General features: G+C 38.5%; 1 protein-coding gene across 6 annotated transcripts in view; it reads right to left on the bottom strand.

The window, feature by feature from the left end:
* EPRS1 (glutamyl-prolyl-tRNA synthetase 1) overlaps positions 1-21594 on the bottom strand; it is a 60303-nt gene that overhangs the window by 6805 nt on the left and 31904 nt on the right. For 2 of the 6 annotated variants that reach the window (XM_074949236.1, XM_074949237.1), the window contains 16 exons: positions 20979-21091; positions 19797-19914; positions 19322-19702; positions 18081-18290; positions 17060-17314; positions 15170-15403; positions 13932-14197; positions 12886-12937; positions 11594-11803; positions 11085-11157; positions 10059-10138; positions 9419-9520; positions 6347-6502; positions 6017-6214; positions 5347-5520; positions 41-201 (listed from right to left, as the gene is read on the bottom strand). In XM_074949236.1, coding sequence (XP_074805337.1) covers positions 41-201; positions 5347-5520; positions 6017-6214; positions 6347-6502; positions 9419-9520; positions 10059-10138; positions 11085-11157; positions 11594-11803; positions 12886-12937; positions 13932-14197; positions 15170-15403; positions 17060-17314; positions 18081-18290; positions 19322-19702; positions 19797-19914; positions 20979-21091 — 2783 coding nt within the window. The remainder of the gene's footprint in view (positions 1-40; positions 202-5346; positions 5521-6016; positions 6215-6346; positions 6503-9418; positions 9521-10058; positions 10139-11084; positions 11158-11593; positions 11804-12885; positions 12938-13931; positions 14198-15169; positions 15404-17059; positions 17315-18080; positions 18291-19321; positions 19703-19796; positions 19915-20978; positions 21092-21594) is intronic. The other 4 variants (XM_074949238.1, XM_074949239.1, XM_074949240.1 and 1 more) reach the window with 2 other exon arrangements.

The raw sequence follows: 21594 nt of genomic DNA, 5'->3' as shown, positions 1-21594 counted from the left end.
AGTCACAGATGCCATATGATTTATTCCCTTTTAGACTAACCTGTTGTAAAGGTTAGCATGGATCTCCTCCAAAATGTGTCTGAGTTTATCCTCTGCCTCATGTTCTGCAAAGGTCAACTTCTGTCCTGTGTCTCTTCTGACAGCTACAAACTGACCGTTCTTCATATCTCGTGGTCCCACTTCAAGCCTGATAGGAACACCCTACAAGCAAAAATAATGCAATACAAAATTAGTGAAAACTGCAGAACCGGTCAGTCAGTCATTCTCAAGAGAGTATGGTTTCATCCACTAAGATGCTTTGTTCAGTATGGATACACTTGACACATGATTTTTATTTCTCTTTGTCTTGCTCTCACACAAATCATATGATTAACAAGAGAACTGTTTTGCTGTCTTAATACAGTACTTGGAAAAAATTCAGGATTGGGGCAAACCTAAAGCTGTATTGATTCTCAGTTTCGCCTTATCAAAATGCTACTGCAAGGTTTTTATGAACTCAAATTATGCTCATTTTATACTCTTCTGATAGTGTTTAAAACAGGAAACAGAAATAGCCTTCTTTCATTTGGATGACTCCTTCCCAGATGATGCTATACGTGTGAATTAAAGATGGCTACCTACGGGGAGTTCCATGAAAAGGCTCCCAATCTTTTGCATGCTCCTGGACTTAAGGTATTTATTTTTACTTATGTGTTTAGTACACTGTTTCTCTATGGACTGTTGAAATGGAAGCTACAAAGGACCTGTTATAGCAAATTGAAGTATTGTACAGTGTAGTATAATAAAGAGTCAAATTAAGTGTCCTTTCTTGAAACAAAAACTAAAAACAAAATGCCTTTCAGTATGCTAAAATAAATACAATATCCCTCCCAAAACAATCTATTTAGATTTATACTTTCAGCAGCCAGTCAAGAGGGAATAATTTTTGTGGATGTGGCTGTTTACTTAACTAGCACAGGCATTAGGCCTTTTCCTTTCTGAAAGAAATATAGATTCTCCCACAGCAAACAAAATTTTATTGTGTTCAAACAAACAATGTTGTCACAATCAATAATGCAGTGTAATCACCACTTTGTTTTCAATTGCTGGAAGTTTGACCTCCCTGAGGATAAAAGAAACTGAAAGAAAAGGATTAGAAAAACCTTTGCATACCCGTGCCCAGACTGGGTGACGAGTGATGGTGGTGGGAAAGAGAATCTGGAAAAGAACTTTGTATATACTTGTTTATCCAAGTTCCTCTTTCACAGGCAATGCTCCTTACCAGTGTGCTGCACCTAATGATTATTTTTTCAGGTGGTTGTTGATTTACGTGTTTGTTATGTACACTGGTATATCAGCCACATTTAGACAGTTTTAAAACATGTTTTAGACACTATTCTAACACAACTAGAACACAATTGACCTAATTACAGAGGACTGTTAAAATTACAATTGAACATAGCTTTACTAATTTATACCTAATATAACTCTTCAATAAATGATTTATTATAATTTTGGCCTGGCACAGCATGTTTAAACTGTATTACCACAAACGGTTTTTTAAAAGGTTCTTGAAAACAGCTCCACTAAATGTTAATACTGGATGTTGGTAGAATACTTGAAGGCCTAAGAGAAGTTAATTGCATTATGTAACATTTTCCTTGCTTCTTAAACCTTATGACAAAGGGCCCGTGACTTCTCATACACACAGGCAGACCCCCAACTGTTTGTTCTCATTTGTGAGTTTTTACGGGTGTACTGGTAACTGCTGGAATTAGGAGTCTAAAGCAATATTTTATTGCAGGAACGTGCTGTACATATCCTTTCATTTAGGAGAGGCTGTTCACAGTTTATAGTTCCCCGTGGAAATCCAATCAGTAGGCGAAATGCCAAAGAGAGTCTAGATCCTGACCATTTTAAAAACCATTTTGTAAGACACCTTTGTCCAGGCTTCCACTCACTGCAGACTCTAGATGATCTTGGCATTTGATCTACAGACTAGGTTTCACGCCTTAGGGCTAGTAGTTTGATACTGATGGGTGACCTATTTTTAAGAGTGAAATGTTTACTTCTATTCCAAGCCAGATGTAAAGGTACCGAAATCCTATCAGCACCTGGCATCAAATAAACTTGTAACAATAATAGTGTTTTTTCATTTACAAAATGCCATTTGGGATTCTGGGAGAATACCCAGTATCTCCATCTCTTTGTTCTCAGGCCTGGTCTACACTACATACATACTTCCATATACCTACGTTTCTCAGGCGTGCAAAAAATCCACACTCCTGAGTGACGTAATTAGACTGAAATTAAACCTGCATGTGGACAGCACTATGTTGGTGGGAGAGCTTCTCCCAATGACACAGCCACTTCCTCTTACAGAGGTGGAGTTATTAAGCTGAAGGGAGAGCTCTCTCCCATTGGCTTAGAGCATCTTCACCTGATGCGCTGATGTAAATTTGTAGTGTAGATCTGACTTAAGGCTGATGCACCTCATTAGTAAGAGGCATGGAAGTGGTCACATGCAGAGTGTGACTTAATGAAGTGCAGTGCTCAGCAAGTGGATACTGTAAAGCGATTGAAGAAGCCACCTTAGAAGCTACTTGCGACCTTCGCAAAGACTCAAGTCTCTTTGCGGGAGTCACACACAGCTATTGTCAAAAAACTTTTTAGACTGTAAGGTCTTTAAGGCAGGAACTCTCTCTCCCAATGTCTATATGGTGTGCAGGGCAACAGAGCAGCAAAGACACTTAGCACCTCTGGACACTGTGTAATTATACAGTATTAAGTCAGCAGGTTGGCTTCCTCCAGAACCTCAGAAGTCTCACTTGGAATTTAAGACTAGATATAATCCTGTCCCCCCGCCCCCAAAAACACACACACACTTCCTTCCTGGTTTGTTCATGGTGAAAAGCACTTCTTACTTTGTGAACTTAGTGGAGCTCAGCAAAATAAGTGCTGTTTTCCTGTAAATCACAGCCTTAACATTATACCATTTTCATATTCTAATATATTCTGACAAAGAAAAGTTCTCTAGAATAGCAAGCTAATGCACTGGGCTGTCTTCTCTGGATACTCAGGTTGAAATTCTACCATACTTTGCAAAGGAAAGGCAAGAGAGGCTATCACCAAACTATTTGGTAGAAGAAGTAGCAGATCTCTGTTTAAGAAGTGTCAGACTGGAATGGCATGAGTTTTGCAGACGTCAAAGGAGGTCTATGAACAAAGTTGTTTGTGAAAACTCACACAGTGCCTGCCCATACCACACCAGGCTCAAGTAGCACAAATTCCCCTCAATTTTGTGAGCAAAAAATTAAAACACTTTAAAGTAGAAGTATTTATGAGTCTTGTTCCATTACTGCAACTGTAAGAGGAGGGGAAAATGGATTCCATACTGGGAGCACACACACTCAAATGTTAAGTCTCTTACTTCTCAAAATGGCTCTGGAGTCGGATTTTAGACTGACATTTTTCATGACATTTTTGGTTGCACTTATAAATTGTTTATAAATCCTTTATAAATGGATTTTTAAGCATATCAGAAGGTATTATAAAAGGTCGTTGTACGCCAAGGTAATAATCAACCTATTGCTTCTGTTGGACTCTCTGTAACAATTAACTGTGTATTACAACCTTAACTTATTAACCTTTAACACACTACTCAGAAATGGAGCTTTAGGATAAAGTGTGACATTCTCCCAGTGCAATGGGAGATTTTTTTCAAGACCCATTGGATTGCACAGGAGGCTTCTACATCATCTTATACTGAAGTTTGTAATTTGAACATTTACACAAACTTCCAACTCTGATGCCACAGAGCCCCATTCTGTCTTATTTTAATTTCTCATCCCTTTCGTTATGTTGTAATATACATTATATTTAAACCCAGTCTTGAAACTTGGTCTCCTTTATTCTCTTCACTTTACAGATATCTTGTTTTATATGCAGTTACTCTGTTTTCCTGTACAAGGAGGACTGAAGCTACTTTTAACCATAGTATTTGAGTGATGAAGTAGTTGCTTTTCTGATAAATAAAAAGGATTCTTTATTTAGTGATACCATCCAAGACCATCTTGTATTTTCCATTCTGCTCAACTAGGATATCAGAAGCTAGTGTTACTCCTGGCGGAATTTTGCACAACTGTGGAATGCAGAATTTTACAGAAATTAATGTTTTTTGCACAGCATTTCTGATCCCCCACAGAAATGGGCTGCAGTGCTGCTGGCCGCCACTAGGGGCCGCCGAATGCAGCAGAGCCCAGCTCACACACAGAAGACACTGCCAGAGGGAGGAGAGAGCTAGAGGTTCGACAGCTGCACTCCCCCTCACGCCCTTAAGGGCGGAGGCGGCAGTGCACAAGAAACTCCATGCAAGCCTGGGACCCAGCATCAGGCTGTTTCTCCCGCTGGATCCTGGGGCTCTGAGGGGCAGGGGAGCAGGTGTCTGGGCTGGTGGGGGCCATGGATGGGCTCTGGGAAGGGACAGATGTCTGGCCTAGGGGAGGCCCTGGGGTGGTGGTGGGGGGGACATTTGGGTGTCTCGGCTAGGGGTGGCCCTGTAGCGGGGGGGGGGGGGGGGGAGGGGGGAGGTGCAGAGGGATGTTTGGCTGTATTGGCTGGGGGGGGCAGCTGTTCTTGGGGGGGGGGAAATGTTTGGGTGGATAGGCTGGGGGCCCCCCACAGCTGGGCTCTGGGTGGGGTGGAGGTGTGAGTGTCTGGCTCCCCAGCTGGGCTCTTGAGGGAAGGGGGCAGAGAAGCAGGAACTAGGTTGTCGAAGGGGTTTCTTTAGATCTCTACTTCTGGGGGAATTTGTGTGTGTGTCTGTATTGTTACAGACACATTTCCTGACAGGTATTTTGAAATAAATGATCAAAATAATTGAAACTGGCATGATTTTGTGGTGTTATTTTGATAATACAATCTGCCGATTTTAAAATATTTGTGCAGAATTTGTTTTTTGGCGCAGAATTCCCCCAGGAGTATAGTGTGCTCTCACTCATCACACATGTGTTTGGCATGAGCTTTTTTTTCCTTTTAATTGATTTAGGTATGTACCTCTCTTCCTTAACATTGCTTATAGATCATTCTGTGTTTGCACATAGAGTCAAAATTCACAAGTTCAAGACATCTCTTGTCCAAGTTAATTATTTTTTCTGGGTGAGAATCTGTCATCTCAGAAACTGCCTTTTTTCTTCAATTAGCTTTTATGAAATTTCAAGAAACACAAGTCACCAATAATTGCAGCAATTCATGCTTTATCAAAAATTAACCATTTTTCAATCGACTTTAGACAGAAAATATTTGCCTGCAGAGAATACAAAAAAGTCCACATGAACATACATTAAGATCTACTGAAAAGAAATTTACCTTAAGCTCCCAGTGATTGAACTTCCAACCAGGTGAATAGTTGTCTCTTAAGTCAGCACGTACGCGGACATTGACACTGAGCAGCCTTTTAAGATATTCATTACATTTCTTCATCAGTGCCTCTTTGTCCTCTTCGGAAAGTGTATTTGTGATGCCACAAGGAATAATTACAACCTGTGACATGATGCAAGTTAAAAGAAAAAGATACATACAGTAATGGAAAAAGTTGTTCCCAATTATTGTAATGTACCATACCAAAAATACCAAAAGACAATCAACCTTAAAGTGTTGAGTTTAAGGATGTGGAAGGTTTAAGGAGACAGTGTTGTGGTGCTAAATCTGGTTAACATCTTTCAAAACCCCCTAAGAAACTTTTTTGCCAAGTATTACAAATAATCTAATTTTGGGTAGACAGAAAATTTAGAAGATATAGCTTGTCTGTCACAAGGAATATAACTCGAGAACCAACCTGATAAACTCTTACTGACTGCATACAGAATGCTCTATAAGTATTATTTTCAGTACCCCTACATTAAATAGAGTTCTTTTCATCAGGCACCCAATAGGAAATATTGATTAATCCCATTGCAAGACAGGAAAGGAAAAAGGTGAGGTACTTTGAAGTAAAGTTCTGCCATATGAACCAATTAGACAAGTCATTTTTACACACCTGAACACAAGCTACCCGAGGTGGTAGCACCAAGCCCATATTATCCCCATGGATCAATGTCATCACACCAATGGTCCGAGTCGAAATTCCCCAGGAGTTTTGATAGGCGAACTGTTTTTCTCCTGGTATCTTGGGATCTTCAAACACAATCTCAAACATTTTTGAAAAATTCTGCCCCAGATGGTGCGATGTTGCTCCCTGAAACCGACACATATAGAAGTCTTTGCTCAATAGAAATTTACAATGACTGCTAAGTATAAGGTCAGCAACATTCCTTTTTGCTGTCCTTTCTTTCAAAAATACTGAAAAAATGTATGTATTAATATATACCTGGATAGCTCTTCCACTGGCAGATACATACGCTTCCACAGTGGTTGTATAGTCTCCACCTGCAAACTTCTCTTTTTCAGTCTTTCTTCCTTTCACAATAGGTATTGCCAGGAGTTCTTCATACACCCGAGCATACAGATCAAGAATCTGCAATACCTGTGATTAAAACCTTTAAGTTACTTCAGTGATTTGGAGTTACTCTTCAAACATTTTCTAAATCCAAAATATTGCTGAATGGCGTGACTGGCCTACAACTGCATGAAAACCTGAACATGCTACTTGTCTCTTCTCTTCAAATAAAACTAAAGATCAATTTTATTTTTTACTCATTTTGAGGTTTTGCAGATGTTTTCTGTAAAACAAAATATTTAAGCCTAGAAACCATTAAACAAAAAGGGTCATTATTACAGAGGTGTCAGACTCCATATGTGATTAAGTGCAAAACAGAAGTCAAAACAGGGATTCAAACCTTATTATATTTGAAGATATGGCATATCATCCCTAAAACTGCAGCACTTACAGTTTGTGCATGCAATGTATATTGAAAACTGACTATATTAACTTGTTTGAGAGTTATAATTAATTATAAGTTGATCCTTTAAGAAACTGAGAATCCTGTGTCACTCTTCTTTATATACTAACTTCACATTTATTCCACTCCAAGCCTATTCATATCCATGATTCTCTATGCTCTCCTCCCTCACTCACTCAATCACACATTCACTTTGCCTGACCCCTTTTGCATCATTTAGGCTATGCAAAGCAGCTGTAAACCAACTTAACTGGCCACCCAATCCTAGCTGCTTTGCACAGCTCAAGAGCATCTCAAAACAGCCAGAGAGCAGGACAAATCTGGCCCTAAAGAGATTAAGATAAAAGATGTGATGTGAACATTTCCAGGTAGTTAAACCTCACTGAGATGTCATGCACATGATATACTTGAAGAAATAAAGTTGTGTAGGCCAGGAAGGATTGATTTAAAAATCAACAATTTTAATAATTACTTAAATCGGCAAGCAGGAAATCTTGATTAAAATCAATTTTAATTATTTTGGATTTGTACTTTTTAATTATTTTTCTAAAGAAAGATTGATAACCATTAAAACATGTTGATTTGCAGCTACACATAGCCTTTACACTAAATTTAGTACTACTTTTTGCTAACCAGGAGTATACACCATATCAATAATATTTAAGAAATTATATAGCCTAACTTTTTACTAGATTAAAATTTTTCATTGTCATTTGTGTCAAGACCAATTTGAATAGAAATTCAAATTCAATTAAAATGTATTAAACCAGCATTTTAAGTTTTTTTTTAAGTAAATAAAACTACCTTAAATATGCTGAATGCATCAGAAAAAAGTTTATTAACGGATAACTGACTTATTAAAACAAAGGAAGATATAATTTCAGATCACTAGCTACAGATAATGTATCTCATCACCACTGTTCCCTCTAAGCTGTATGCGTGCACACAAAGATCCTAAACCCGCGTGCACAAAAATTTGCACAGAAGAAATTTTTTGCACACACAGCCTGTCAAAAATTAGAGGGAACATTGCTTGTCACCCAGTCCTTCAAGATTCGATAAACTAGTAGATCTAAGCCTCCTACACCTAGTTTTCATGCATAGAATGGAAGAGGAAAACAAGCTTTTCTGCTTTTTCAACTCCCAATCAATTTCTTAACTTTGAATGAACAAGTCATTGAACTGAACAGTTGAAGAGGCGGCTACTGCAGTCAAAAGCTGGGTTAGCGCTTCAACAAACTGGTTGTAGGTGCTTAGCCAGCAAATTTTTACTAGCTTAATATCATGTTTTGTATTGAGTTTAAATTATTTCAAATAGATAAAGTAGAACCTCAGAGTTACGAACACCTGGGGAATAGAGGTTGTTCATAACTCTGAAATGTTTGCAACTCTGAACAAAACGTTATGGTTGTTCTTTCAAAAGTTTACAACTGAACATTGACTTAATATAGCTTTGAAACTTTACTACGCAGAAGAAAAATGTAAGCTACTAAAAAATAATTTAAATATAATACTGTAGTGTATTTGCTTTTTTTTTGGTCGCTGCTGCTGCCTGATTATGTACATCCGGTTCCAAATGAGGTGTCTGGTTGACTGGTCAGGTTGTAACTCTGGTGTTCGTAACACCAAGGTTCTACTCAGAGTTTAGGCTTTAACATAGGTTGTCATTTTCAAATTTAATATAATTATTTAATTTAAATAAAAAAAAATCCGAATTAAAAAGTCCAATTTTTAAATTTTATTAAAACAAAACCAAAACACAAAAAACCAGATTTTTACCCACCTTGAAATAAGGCTAAGTTGTTAACAATTGTATCTACTCAAATTATCACTCTTCCTCTACAGAGAAATTGCATGCTATAATTCTACTAGCTGTAACTGAAATGAGTCAAGGTGTGGACAAACGTGCCAAAAGTGCTCACTGGTCACTTTGTTGGCCTAGCTGTCATCATGCTTTAAAGATTCTGTGGCTGCATGCTAGCTTGGGCATCATTGTTTGAAAGGTTCCTTATGGCAGTGCTGCATTGGTGCCACTGTTCACTGCCGTAGCACTACCAGGGGTGCTGAGACAAGCACAAAAGATGCTACAGTTCAGGGACTGTCCCCTCCTCAAGATCCCCTTTCATGTAGCGCCCATCTACCTTCTCCAAACACATTTATTGATTCTCTATGCTTTCCTCCCTCACTCAATCAATCACACATTCACTTTGCCTGACCTCTTCTGCATCATTTAGGCTATGCAAAGCAGCTGTAAACCAACTTAACTGGCCACTCAATCCTAGCTGCTCTGCACTGCTCAAGAGCATCTCAAAACAGCCAGAGAGCAGGACAAATCTGGCCCTAAAGAAATTAAGATAAAAGATTTAAATTTGATGTTACACTTAAGGCCTTAAGAGGGTCAATGTTCACATCACATTGACGCTGCCAATACTCAAAACCAAAAAAAAAAAAAAAAAAAAAAAAAAGCTGGTGGCACGCACGTACGCGCAAAAATGGGTGGCAAAGATCAGTAATAGTTAAAAACATTCAGTGCTTTGTACCTCCTCTGCTGCTTCTTCATAAGTAGCAAATGCTGTGTGTCCTTCCTGCCAAAGGAACTCACGAGTGCGCAGGAAAGGCTGAGGATGTTTGAACTCCCAACGCTGCCAAGAAAAGGATTTTTTTTTTTTTTTTTTTAAAAACATTCAAATTCGGTAGCATAACTGTGAACTACTTAGATTCCACTGACTGCATCTGACGAAGTGAGCTGTAGCTCACGAAAGCTTATGCTCAAATAAATTTGTTAGTCTCTAAGGTGCCACAAGTACTCCTTTTCTTTTTACTTAGATTAAGTTTTTTAAAAAGCTATTTCTTTGGCATTTTATACCACTCTGCAAATCCCAAATTTTGGGATTAAAAAAGAAGTTTGAATTTTTTTTAAATAAAGGAGTTGAACATACTTTCACAATGTGGTCCTTTTAAACTAATATTTTATTTAATTATTATTAAATCATATACCTATGCCCACATGCCAAAACACATTACATAATGAAACTATTAATTGTTTATATTTTAATTAATATTGGTATGATGCCATCTCTTATGGAACGATTGTCCTAATAAATTTAGAACAATTTTTAAGTATACCAAATTCCTTGCCATGTGCTTCACTTTAAAAAATGGTTGACTAAATGCACATACCACTACGTTGCACCACTGATTAAGCTTGATAGGAAGATCTCTATGTGACTGCACCCACTTTGCAAAGGCAGGATACATTACTATAAAAGAAAAACCAAGAATATTTTTTATAATCTGGGAAAGATGTCGAACATGTCTCAACAATAATATACATAATTTGATAAACATCATAAGCATAAGAGACCCTGTGCTTCATTGTGAGGATTTCACTTTTCATATCTTCTGTCCCACTCAAGTGAAATTCTGCAGTGGACACAGGACCTTGATGAAAGGAATATTTTTGCCTTGCTCCAACTCCTCAGGTAAGACGTGGCTTGCTGCTGGTCTGAAGCGAAGTGGTTTCACACACACCTCAGAACTCAAAACACATCTACTTTAGTGACTCTTTATGAAAGTGAAGGGGAAACCTAGCTACTTTACACATGCAGTTAGTTTTCATATTATTAAATCACTATCTTTCATTAAGACTAGAACATTTAGATGCATCTAGATTCATACATACACAATCAGCTAATTAAGAAATTTTCATGATAGCACACGATCATATTACAATTTAGTATATTGTATCTGATTTAACTAGGAGTTGCTCCACTTTTGTATCTTAGTTATATTTAATGACTTTAAAATCTGAATATTAATGAAAAAAATGCATAAGGTAAAATACAACATGAACAATGAAAATGACTTTTCGTAAAAGCAAAATTGAATAAAAACCTTTAATATTTTGAAGTTTTGGGGATGAAAGAAAATTCCAGTCAAAGAGCTTTCTAAAGTATTAAATAAGAAAACTAAATAATTTGCAATGTGTGTGTAAATAAAACTTCTTTAGCTAGTTTATTGGGAAAAATTTAGAAATGTTTCAAGTTGTGATGAAACAGGAAAATAATTTTCCTGTAAGATTTTTCCAGTGTTCAATCATAGTGTCCTACCTAGTAGACCACCAACTGGTCTCAAAACCACAACAGGATTCTGCTGTATCAGTTACTCATTCTGAAACTGTTGATTACTTGCAAGTTAGTTTCTTACCTGTTTCACTTGTAGGACGTACAGCAATTGGTTCAGCCAGCTCTGTTTTACCAGATCTCGTAACCCAAGCAACCTAAACATTTAAAATATTAAGTTTCCTCCAACTTGATTTAAAATAAAAAAAGATCTTAAAGTTCTAGGTTCCCTATCACCTTCATTAATTACACAATATAATGATATTTAAGCACTACTGAAATAATCGTTCAACAAGGACTGACAGACACCTACATAAATTCTTTTCCACCCTTTCTTCATAATGGAAAGCAGACCTCCACAAACACTATCAAAGAAGGGTTTACAAACTTTTAACTGTTTTATATTTGACATCATTGCCTACCGGACTAGGAGCAGCAGAAGCAGAAGTTGTTTGCACAGCTTCTGGTTGTAAGAATACAAAAATATCTGCCTACATCATTTATCTGAGCACTATCCTTAGTTTTTAAAAAGACACAGTTTAGCTAAAGTTAAATGTAGTACATGAGTGCAGAAAACAGAATTCTGATGTGTACCTCAGGAGCAAAGTCAGCAATATGAGTTTTCTCTTTCTCCAGAGCAGCCTGGGACACAAACATGGGAAAGTAGCAGTTTTCTACACCAAGTTTCTTGATCTCACCATCGAAAAAATCCTTGATGGTTTCCCAAATGAAAAAAGTCCATGGACGAAGAATGTAGCAGCCACTCACATCATAGTATTCAATCATCTCCGATTTTGTGATCACCTGTCAAGAAGATATTTTTAAGATATTAAGGTTCTATTTGCATGCACAAAAAAGCACTACAATAATTCAAGCCTAATGACACCCTGCTTACAATAAGTTGATCAATCAGCAGTTTAAAATGGCTGTAATTTAAAACCAAAAAAGCCAAAGAGAGTTTGTAAGCAAAGATTTAATAATTATATTTAACAATTTCCTCCCAAGAAATGGAGGGTTTGGTGCAGAATAGAGGGGCTCAGATACTACAGGGAAAAGTGCATATTTTCTGGCATCACTTACAGATCACCTCTATGACCAATTATGGAGTGGTAATGAATTGTTCTGCAAGGATTTTGCTACAGCTCCTTTATCCAAAAAGATAAAGAGTGAGGATGTAGGACCTTGAAGGTGAGTAATAAGGTGGGAAATGTAAGGGGTCCTTAGATCTCAAAGAGGGAGTGCAGATGGTCACTCTCTCCCTCACCCTAAGAAAAGACAAGCATAGGCCATTTTAATTATCAGTGTTCTTCACTCACTACAAAAGGTCACCAAACACATTATGCATTAATCATGGCAAATGTCCTTGTTGGTGAAACATGCCAGTTTGATAGTGGCGGAGACAATCTACTTATGCAGAAATCCGGTACTGTAAACTTCCCTCCATGCCCTATCAGTGTCCCTCAAACCCTGCCCTGCCCGGACTACCTGAGGCACTGTATTAAGGTCAAAACTCATTTCGCACTGACCACCCATAAAAAATGGTGGTAACTTTTGGTTACAAACCATCCTGAGCTAAACTAAGACTGCTAACTAACATCCATCAAATATACTTACCAAGATCCTTAGTGTTTCACTGCCAGAATGTATTTAATGAATAAGGGGGTTCTTGTTTTTTTAAGCAGGTGGCCATTAACTTATATAGCTTCACAAGTTTACACAGCACTTGGAAACATATGTCCAGAAATTAAAGAAAAATGCTGGTAGCAATTTAAGGAACAGAGTTATATTACAAAAAAATAAATAAATAAATAAAGGAGTGGCAAAAAAAATCATTTTTGTGAAATGTGAGGTGAAACAACTCCTTAATTCAAGTGATGCACACTTACCTGAGAAAACCAGTCAGAAAGATTTTCTTCTTTTTTAGCTTCTAGACCAAGCCTATGGAATTTGAAAAGTACAGAACCCTATAGTTAGGTCACTGCCAAGTGGTGAAGGTAGCATTAAAGCTGCATGCTTGAATGTTTTTTGGGGGGAAAAAAGTCCCTTTTAATGTAATTAAAAATCTTTTGTTAAATGTTAAAGCATATTTACTTCAGTGATCTGCAAACAACCTTTTTACCCTATCCCTCCAAACCATGCCCCTCTGAAATTTAACTTGTTTCAGATCATGATGATCCCTCTCTAACAGGACTCAAGAGAAGCATTCATACAAATATCTCAGTTTTTCCTGTTTAGATCCCTCCTGCACCAGTTACATGCCTCGATGCATCAAGCTGTGAAACGAAAACTTCCAAATAAAAGCCTGATTCGAGCATATGGCTCACCTAAGTTTGTTTTTTTTTCTTAGCTCCACTAATGCTATTGTTTGGCTAGAGAGTTTTGTGAAGCTGTTAAGGTAACTTACTGGCTTGCTTTCTGAAGGCTTTTTGCCTCAGAAAAAATATTAGTTTATTTCAAAAGAAAGATTAATCCTACCACCACCAACCAAAATAAACCATACTAGCAATAATGGCAAGAGCTTGCAAGAAGCTGAGCTCCATCAACTCCTAGCAAAGTCAATGACAATAGATCATGTATTAGGTGCTCAGATCAGGGTTTAAGACTGCAAAATCCAGTTTTCTCGCATAGTTTTTCTGATTCTCCACCATCCCTGTCAATAATATGTAATATTTGTAATGAAAACAAAAATGTATTATGCTTATTTTATAGCATGTAATTTACAGTACATGGATTTTACTCCCTCCTTATATGAGCTATAAATTTGAAATGAACATGATAAAAAAAAATTATTAATGGAACATGGCATTATTTCTTTTTTGTATATTCCCACACTACCAACTGAAACTAAAAATTTAAAAATATTGCTCTAGATTTAGCTCTGTTCAGCCCTCCCAATTTAGATTTCATGTAGCTGGATTGCTAATTTCTTTACCTGGTCTGTTTCTTAGGCCCCTGACCTTCTCCTAAACCTTCTGCGGAGAGGCCATTACCATCTTGGTCTTTCTGATATTCTTTCTTCTGAGTATCACTCTGTTTCTGTTGCTTATTCTGCTTTTCAGACTTGTTCTCCTTCTCTTTTTTTTTCTTGTCTTTATCCTCAACACCAATGGCAGAGACAGGCTTATAGTCTACTCCTGCAAGAGACTTGTACTGGGCCTTCAGTTGAAGCAGTTGCTGCACTGCTGTATCTATTTTATCCTTTGGTTTGAAGTGATTCCCATGGAAGAACAAGCAAATAAAGAGAAATCAGTATGAATCACAGGAGTAAATGGACCTACAGATGTTCTATATATACACATACGTGCTACATCTTCTACTCCTGGGGGAATTCTGCACCAAAAAATTAAATTCCGCACCCAGTATTTTAAAAATTCTGCATACTTTATTTGTCAAAATAATGCAACGTAATCATACCGGTTTAAATAAATTACCAAAATAACTGAAACTACAATACCATGGATGGAGAATGGGAGTGGAGAGCACTGGAAGAAATCTCCAAACCTCCTTTGTCTAATAGTAATGTAGCTAGGTTTGACCCTTTATTTCTAGTTATTAGTCAACAAATATACGCATCCATATGCTCAGTATTACATCGTAAGCAACTGAAGAGCAAGTGAGGGCTAGGGAATCAAACTCAATTTTTTTGGCTACTGACCATCTCCAGAAAGGTCAGTACTAAACCGTTCATGGAGCACATTTTGATAGGAGAATTTTTCAGTCCAAAATTTAGACCAGTTCTAATCACTAAAGCACCGTAAGTATTTATAAGGCCATACTGTCATTTACAATAAGGCTCCTTTATACCACTCTGGCAATGTAAATAAGCCCTAAAACTTTTACACCTGTTTCATACTCTTGGGGGAAACTCCACTAAGAACAATGGGAACCATCCACTAAGCAAGCAGACCACTACATTCTGCTCTGCCTGAGGGGACAAAGCCTACCCCACACCTACCTCCTCAGAAACACCTCGAAGCCCTGCCCCTCCATGCCGGGCGTGCTTAATAGCAAGCAAGAGGGACAGAGTCTCATTTGCTCATACTCCCAGCCCTAGCCCCTGGTGGTGACTGACATCTCCCCACGTACACATGACTAGCCCTGCCCTAACATCAACTGAAATGTCTTCTAAGGTTATTATTTTTAACTAACTTGTGTTTTTAAAAAGTTTACCTTTTCTGCTTTTTCTGCTTTTAGTTTACGGACCTCTTCTCCTTGACAGGCCACCTTGTTAAACAGAGCTTTAGCTTCTGGTGTATCTGGGCCACTGATTTCTGTGCCTGTTGTTTGAGGTGAAGCAGATATCTTAGTTGCTGGCAGATGTCCTGGCTTGTAGTCCTGCCCAGTCTTTTCTTTATACTCTGCTTTCAGAGAAAGGAGGAGTTTCACTGCTTCATCTACTTTGTCCTATGTGGAAGAAAAAAAAATTCAACGGTCACAGAAGAGGATTCAAAAAGTACTGAATATACTCGGTCATAAGCCAAATTTTTTTAGTAAAAAAGGGAAACACCAGAGATGGGGGTCAGCTTAAGAACGGGTATAGAGGGAGAGGTGGGACACATCCCTTCCCCCCAACAGAAGCAGCACAGCCAGAAGGGAAGAGGCGGGGCCAGAGTCTCCCCGCTTCTGGGCACGCTGCTCTCCCCCCAGCCTCCAAAGCAGCTGCAGCTCCGGGGCTGGCACGCTGCAGCCGTGCCGCTTGGCCCCGCCCCCCAGAGCCGGCTGTGGCCGTGCCACCCGGCCTGCCGGAGCATGCTGCAGCCATGCCGCCCAGCCCGCTGGAACATGCTGTGGTCGCACTGCCTGGTCTGGCCCGCCACAGCAGCTCCGGCCAGGCAAGAGACATCCTCCCCGGCCCTCCCCAGATAAAGTGGGAAGGGATGGGATGGAGAGAGTGTGAGGGTCCCAGGCTAGGGGTGGGGTCAATGTGGGGGGTGGTCACAGGGGTTACTCCCCTGACCCCCAGCTTCTCCCCAGAAAAGATTTCCCCACCACCAGTTGCTATCCCAGCGCATCAGGGTAAGCAGCTAGCGTACCAGGACGCTTTGTTTACTTACGTTTACCTCCGTGCCTGTGGACGCTCGAGGTAAACAAACCATCTTGGCCCACCAGTGGCTTATCCTGATGGCCAAGGAGCCAAAGTTTGCTGACCCCTGAATTATAGGGTCGGCTTATGAATGGGTCATAAAAAATTTCCATTTTTACTTATCCATTGGGGGGGGGGGGGGGGAGAGGTCAGCTTATAAACGAACCGGCTTATGATCAAGTATATACGGTAGGTTAAGAACATTCTTTTTTCTCTACTAAGAAAAGGCAACAAATAAAACTGGGCAGACAGCAGAGTCCAATCTGTATCTGGCCACAAGCAGAATGTGTGTGGTGGTTAGAGAATGAAAAGAACAGCCATCCCACAGTGTTGAGTGCTACCAGGATTGAAGCAGAATGGAGCTCTCTGATTGTTTTGTTAACAGCAATCTACTAACAACAGTTATAGCAGTACACTGAAGAACCTGAAAAAGCCTTTCCTCATTCAGGAGGAAATATAAGATCAGCGAGGGCATTTAGAGAGACCAGTGGCTTCTGAGAGCAGATGAATTTCTCTTGCTCCTTCTTGGTGCTATTATTCAAGGAAACAGATTTTCCTTTTAAATTCATTCTGTGGCTGGGGAAAACCTCATTACTTTGGTAGTTTGGACTAACAGGCACTTTTGTTCTCCCACATCACACCACATTACACAGTTTTAAAATTAACAGTGCTCAAATTCCATTCTGGTCATACAGATTCCTCTGTCTACCTGCCAGTCTGACTTTTCACACATGGTGGGACTGTGCTGGTAAGAGAAGAATTTCAGAACTGCATGTCTCAGGAGTAAGAAATCCAAACCTCTTCTGAGATACAGGAATACTTTACTGGATTGAATACAGAATTGGTGGTTTAGCTGCCAGAGGCAGAACAACAATTCAGGAGAATCAGTTCAGGGTTACGTGGTGGAAGACTTCCACCCAGTGGCAAAATGTGGAAGAGTTAAAACTGAAGAAACTCTATATTTACCACTATTATACCTTTGAAGCTTTCTCTGCTTTGAGTCTGCGAACCACCTCCCCTTGTTCAGCTACATTATCATAAAGAGTTTTGCTGTCTATTGAGCTAGAGGATGTCAAATTATTGCAGGATACAGGAGAAGGAAGAGCAGCAGCAGCAGAGTATGTAAAAGGAAGAGCTGCAGGTGGATTTCCAGGTTTGTATTCTTGATCTGTCTTTTGTTTATATTCTGCCTTTAGTGTTAAAAGCACTTTCACAGCAGCATCTATTTGATCCTGAAGCAAGAAGAGAATTAAGATGTACATAAAGGTAGAAACAAAATAATGGAAAAGATACCACAATCTTAACTAGAATAGCACTAGAATAACTGCTGTAATACACTACCTTAGGGCCAGATTCTGTTTGCCTGACTCACACAAGCAGATCCCAGGAATGAACAAGTCTCTAATAAGGGGAGTAGGATTTGGCCACAAGTAAGCTCTTTGTAATTTTACTTTGTTTGTCAGACCTACTTCAACAAGCCACACACCAAGGATTCAATCATACAGCATTCATACATTCATGGCTCCCCAGTGAAGTCTTGGCCCCAAGTGGGCACAGCAGTCCAGCCACATTCAGTACATTGCAGGATTGGGGGCCAAGTAGACAAGACTTTGAATTGAAAATTATTAAATGGGGATTGTCAAAAAAACCAACACCACATTTCTGTTATTCACCCCACTCCAGAATAGTTTTAAAACTACAGCTTGCTTTTCATCATTTATGTCTTATGAAGTTCATTCAGCTAGCACAATAAAAATGAACTGGTTGATTTTCCTTTCTGGTTCTCATGCACTACAAGCACAAGACTGTTGTGAAGCCAAATAAAACAATTTAGGAGAATTAAAGAAAACCTAATTGAAATTTTAAAAAAATAAAATAATGAAAATATAGAACCTAATGGGAACAGAAACAAGTTTCACAAAACCTAAAGTTTGGGCTTAACCAAGCTGAATATATCTCTTTCCATTAAGAAGCCTTTAGTATTCAGTGTCATTATACCTTTGAAGCTTTCTCTGATTTAAGTCTGCGAACCACTTCGCCTTGTTCAGCTACTTTACTGTATAGAAATTTGCTGTCTATTGGACAAGGAGGAACAGGAGAAGAAATGAACACAGCAGGTGGGTTTCCAGGTTGGTATTCCTGGCCTGTCTCTTGTTTATAGTCTGCTTTTAGAGTTAGAAGCACTTTCACAGCAGCACCTATCTGATCCTAAAGCAGGAAGAGAAAGGGAGGAAAAGAAAGTTGTAGAAAGACAGAAAGAATAAGATAAGTTGTACCAAACAACAGATCCTTTTTTATATAAAAAGTAACACACCAAGTTTACAAAACCTTGAGTACTGTATATTCATAGGCTATTTATAACTATTAGTTCACCACAATTTGAGTAGATCTGGTAAAGAAAACATTTACCCTTTAAAGTAAACCCTCAGATATTATTTATTTGTACTGTTGTAGAACTTAGGAACCCCAGTCATGGACCAGACCTCCACTGTGCTAAGCAAACAAACGCCTACTAGAAATACTTTGTTTTGTACATTTGCAACAGTTCTCTACAATACAGTACCTCTAAAGCTACAATACATAGATATGTGCTTTCATTCAGATTCTGTAATGCCACAAAGAAAGTCTAATTGCCAGAATATTGGGCAGGAAATGTCAACAAGTTTTCCTTCTTTTTGCGATCTGCTTTGCTGTTGTTCAAAATAGTTCCATATACTCACCAAAAACTGCAGTCAAAAGAGAAAAATCAGCAAGTACTTGACAATTTTTACATTTATTTATGAATAATTTATGCAGGGAAACTTCTTCTTGAAGTGTTAGATTGAATTAAGTCAACCATTTGGAATCACCTCTTTTGAACAATGTTGTGGAGAAAGAGGGAAACAGATTATGACTGAGAACTTTTGCCAGGGACCAGTTTCAGACAGTCCTGTATTTGGTTTGGGTGGTAAGACTTGTTTGGGCCAGTTTCTGGGAAGAACAAAAATATGGAAAATGTAGCAGTTCTGCTCACATCTAACATTCCTCAAATATTATTGGGACAGAATTAATCATACCAGTGCTACTTGGAGAACACCACCACCTGAGAAGAGAGGTCCTAGAGGAACCAAACCCAAATAAACTTAATGAAAGCAAGGGAGGAAAACATAGGTTCACTTACATCCTGGGAAAGCACATTAAACTATACAAATATTCATGAAATATTCATGTTCTCTTAACTAGTTTCTTAAAACACTTACCTTAGGTGCTTTCTCAGCTTTCAATTTTCTGACCACCTCTCCTTGCTCAGCTACTTTATCATAAAGAGATTTGCTGTCCAGATTGCTGGAGGTCTGAGGTGTGGAAGAAACATTTGGTACCGCTACAGCTGCTGCTGGAGGATTTCCAGGCTTATACTCCTGGCCTGTCTTCTCCTTGTATTCCGCCTTCAAGGCCAATAGCTGTTTCACAGCTGCATCAATATCTTCCTTTGCAGCCTTTTTACCTTTCAAGTCACGAACCATATCACCCTGAGCAGACACTCTGTTGTAAAAGACCAGGGGGTCCTCAGATGCAGCAGAGGCTGGACTACAGGTATCAGCAACAAGTGGAGCAGGCTTTCCCTTTGAAGCTGAACTAGCCTTTGAAAACAGAAGCAAGTTCTCAGTGTTCCTTTTTAAAAAAACGTCAATAGTAATGTTATTTATGAAAGCCTTTCCTAAAAGCCTTATTTACCTCTTTCTTTGCAGTTTCTGCTTTAGTCTTCTCTTTTGAGCCAGATGTTGGCATTTCCTTTGTGTGTCCATCAGGGATATAAATCAAAATGCATGGGGCTTCTTTACAGCTATATGGGCTACAGAAAGAGATTAAAAGAACGAATGTTTTATACACTATCACTATAGGGCCACTGCACCAATAGGAAAGAATACAAGCAGCATGCCTACCAAACACTTTTGGGGGGGGGGGGAGGACAAAAGATATTCAAAACCACTTCTTACCCTACACTCTCATTACATACTCTATTGCAAAAGCAATGGCATTTCTGATTGCAACTACTTAATGTTGTCAGTTCACATTCTGTACTGCTCAGCGTACTGTAATGGATGTTTATTGCTCACATAATTTCTCCATCTCACAGCTCCCTCTCTTCAGGGATCTAATTCTCATCTCATTTAGTTGAAATAGCAGCTGAATGCAGCTTTCCCATCTCTTCTGCATAAAAATCCAGATTTGGCCATCTGGATTTTTTTACAGCGCATTCTAAAGAGCTTTAGGCTTTGCATCCAACATATTCTGTAGATGGGAAACAAATCAAGTGTTTGATAGTGAATGGGATCGTAAGGGAATCTTATATACACTGGCAGTGAAACACTGAATAGTTTTTCATCATTAGGTATATACTTGATATAAACATGCTTTTCTCTAATCAGGCAATCACCTATTTTATTCCATCTCTGGGATTCTTGATTTACATATTCATAATGAATACAAGGAAAATTGACTCCCTCATTATTTCAGAGATTCCTTGTTCTCATAGAAAATGTCACCTGGATGACACTGTACATCTACATGAAGGCTCAACATAAACGCAGGCCTAAAATGACACTAAGATTTTTTTAAAACTATATTTAACGTTTGTATATAGTGCCACAGTTGTGCAACTGGTTTAATTGCAAACATTATACCTAGAACAATGCAAGATATAGATGTGTGTGTGTGTGTGTGTGTGTGTGTGTGTGTATATATCAGAACGTTTTTTATTTTTGCTGGACAAGAAAAAAAAATACATTTCTTCCTTAGGGACTTCAGTATTGGTGTGTGAATATATTAAAAACAGAAATGCATTAAAACAGATGTTACATATCTATAATGGCAATTCTCAGGCTATATATGGAGTTTATTTACAAAGCTGCTTACCTAACCGGTTCATAGGGTTGATCACAAATAAAAAATCCTCTTCTCTGAAGTTGTATGATGTCTCCTTTTTTCAACTCCTTAAGGCAAGGATCACCTAACATCAGTTCTTCTTGCTGTAACAGTTAAAAGCAAATTAAGACCATTTCTTATGAGCATTGTTTAAAATAATGCTAAGAATTATTGTAGCTGCATTGAAGGATTCCAGAGATGTGCCAAATTCACAACTGCTAAAGTGTCAATTAATCCCAATGACAATGGATAAGATACTCTCAAGGAGATGTGCTAGCCTGAAAATATGCTAGGGTGAAGGAGAGCTTCCAAACCATCAGTGCCAGAGGACTAAAGCGTCATACATATGGTAGGAAGTCAGTGTAAATTATACCGAGAAAAGTTAATACAGTATTTAGTTCTTATGATTTAAAATAAAACCTCAATCTTCTTGAGGTAGAAAAACAAATAGGAACAATTACTGGAATACATTTAAAGATCTTTCCCCTCCCCAAAGCATGAGAACACAAAAAAATTCAGTTAACTACACAATAAAAATGTACAACTCAAACTAATAAGTGAACAAAGTACTATCACAAAACATTCCTTCACACATTACTTTTCTGCT

This window comes from Natator depressus, chromosome 3 (genome assembly GCF_965152275.1).
Source record: "Natator depressus isolate rNatDep1 chromosome 3, rNatDep2.hap1, whole genome shotgun sequence".
NCBI classification, from domain to species: domain Eukaryota; kingdom Metazoa; phylum Chordata; order Testudines; family Cheloniidae; genus Natator; species Natator depressus.
This window is presented reverse-complemented; position numbering and strand designations above follow the sequence as displayed.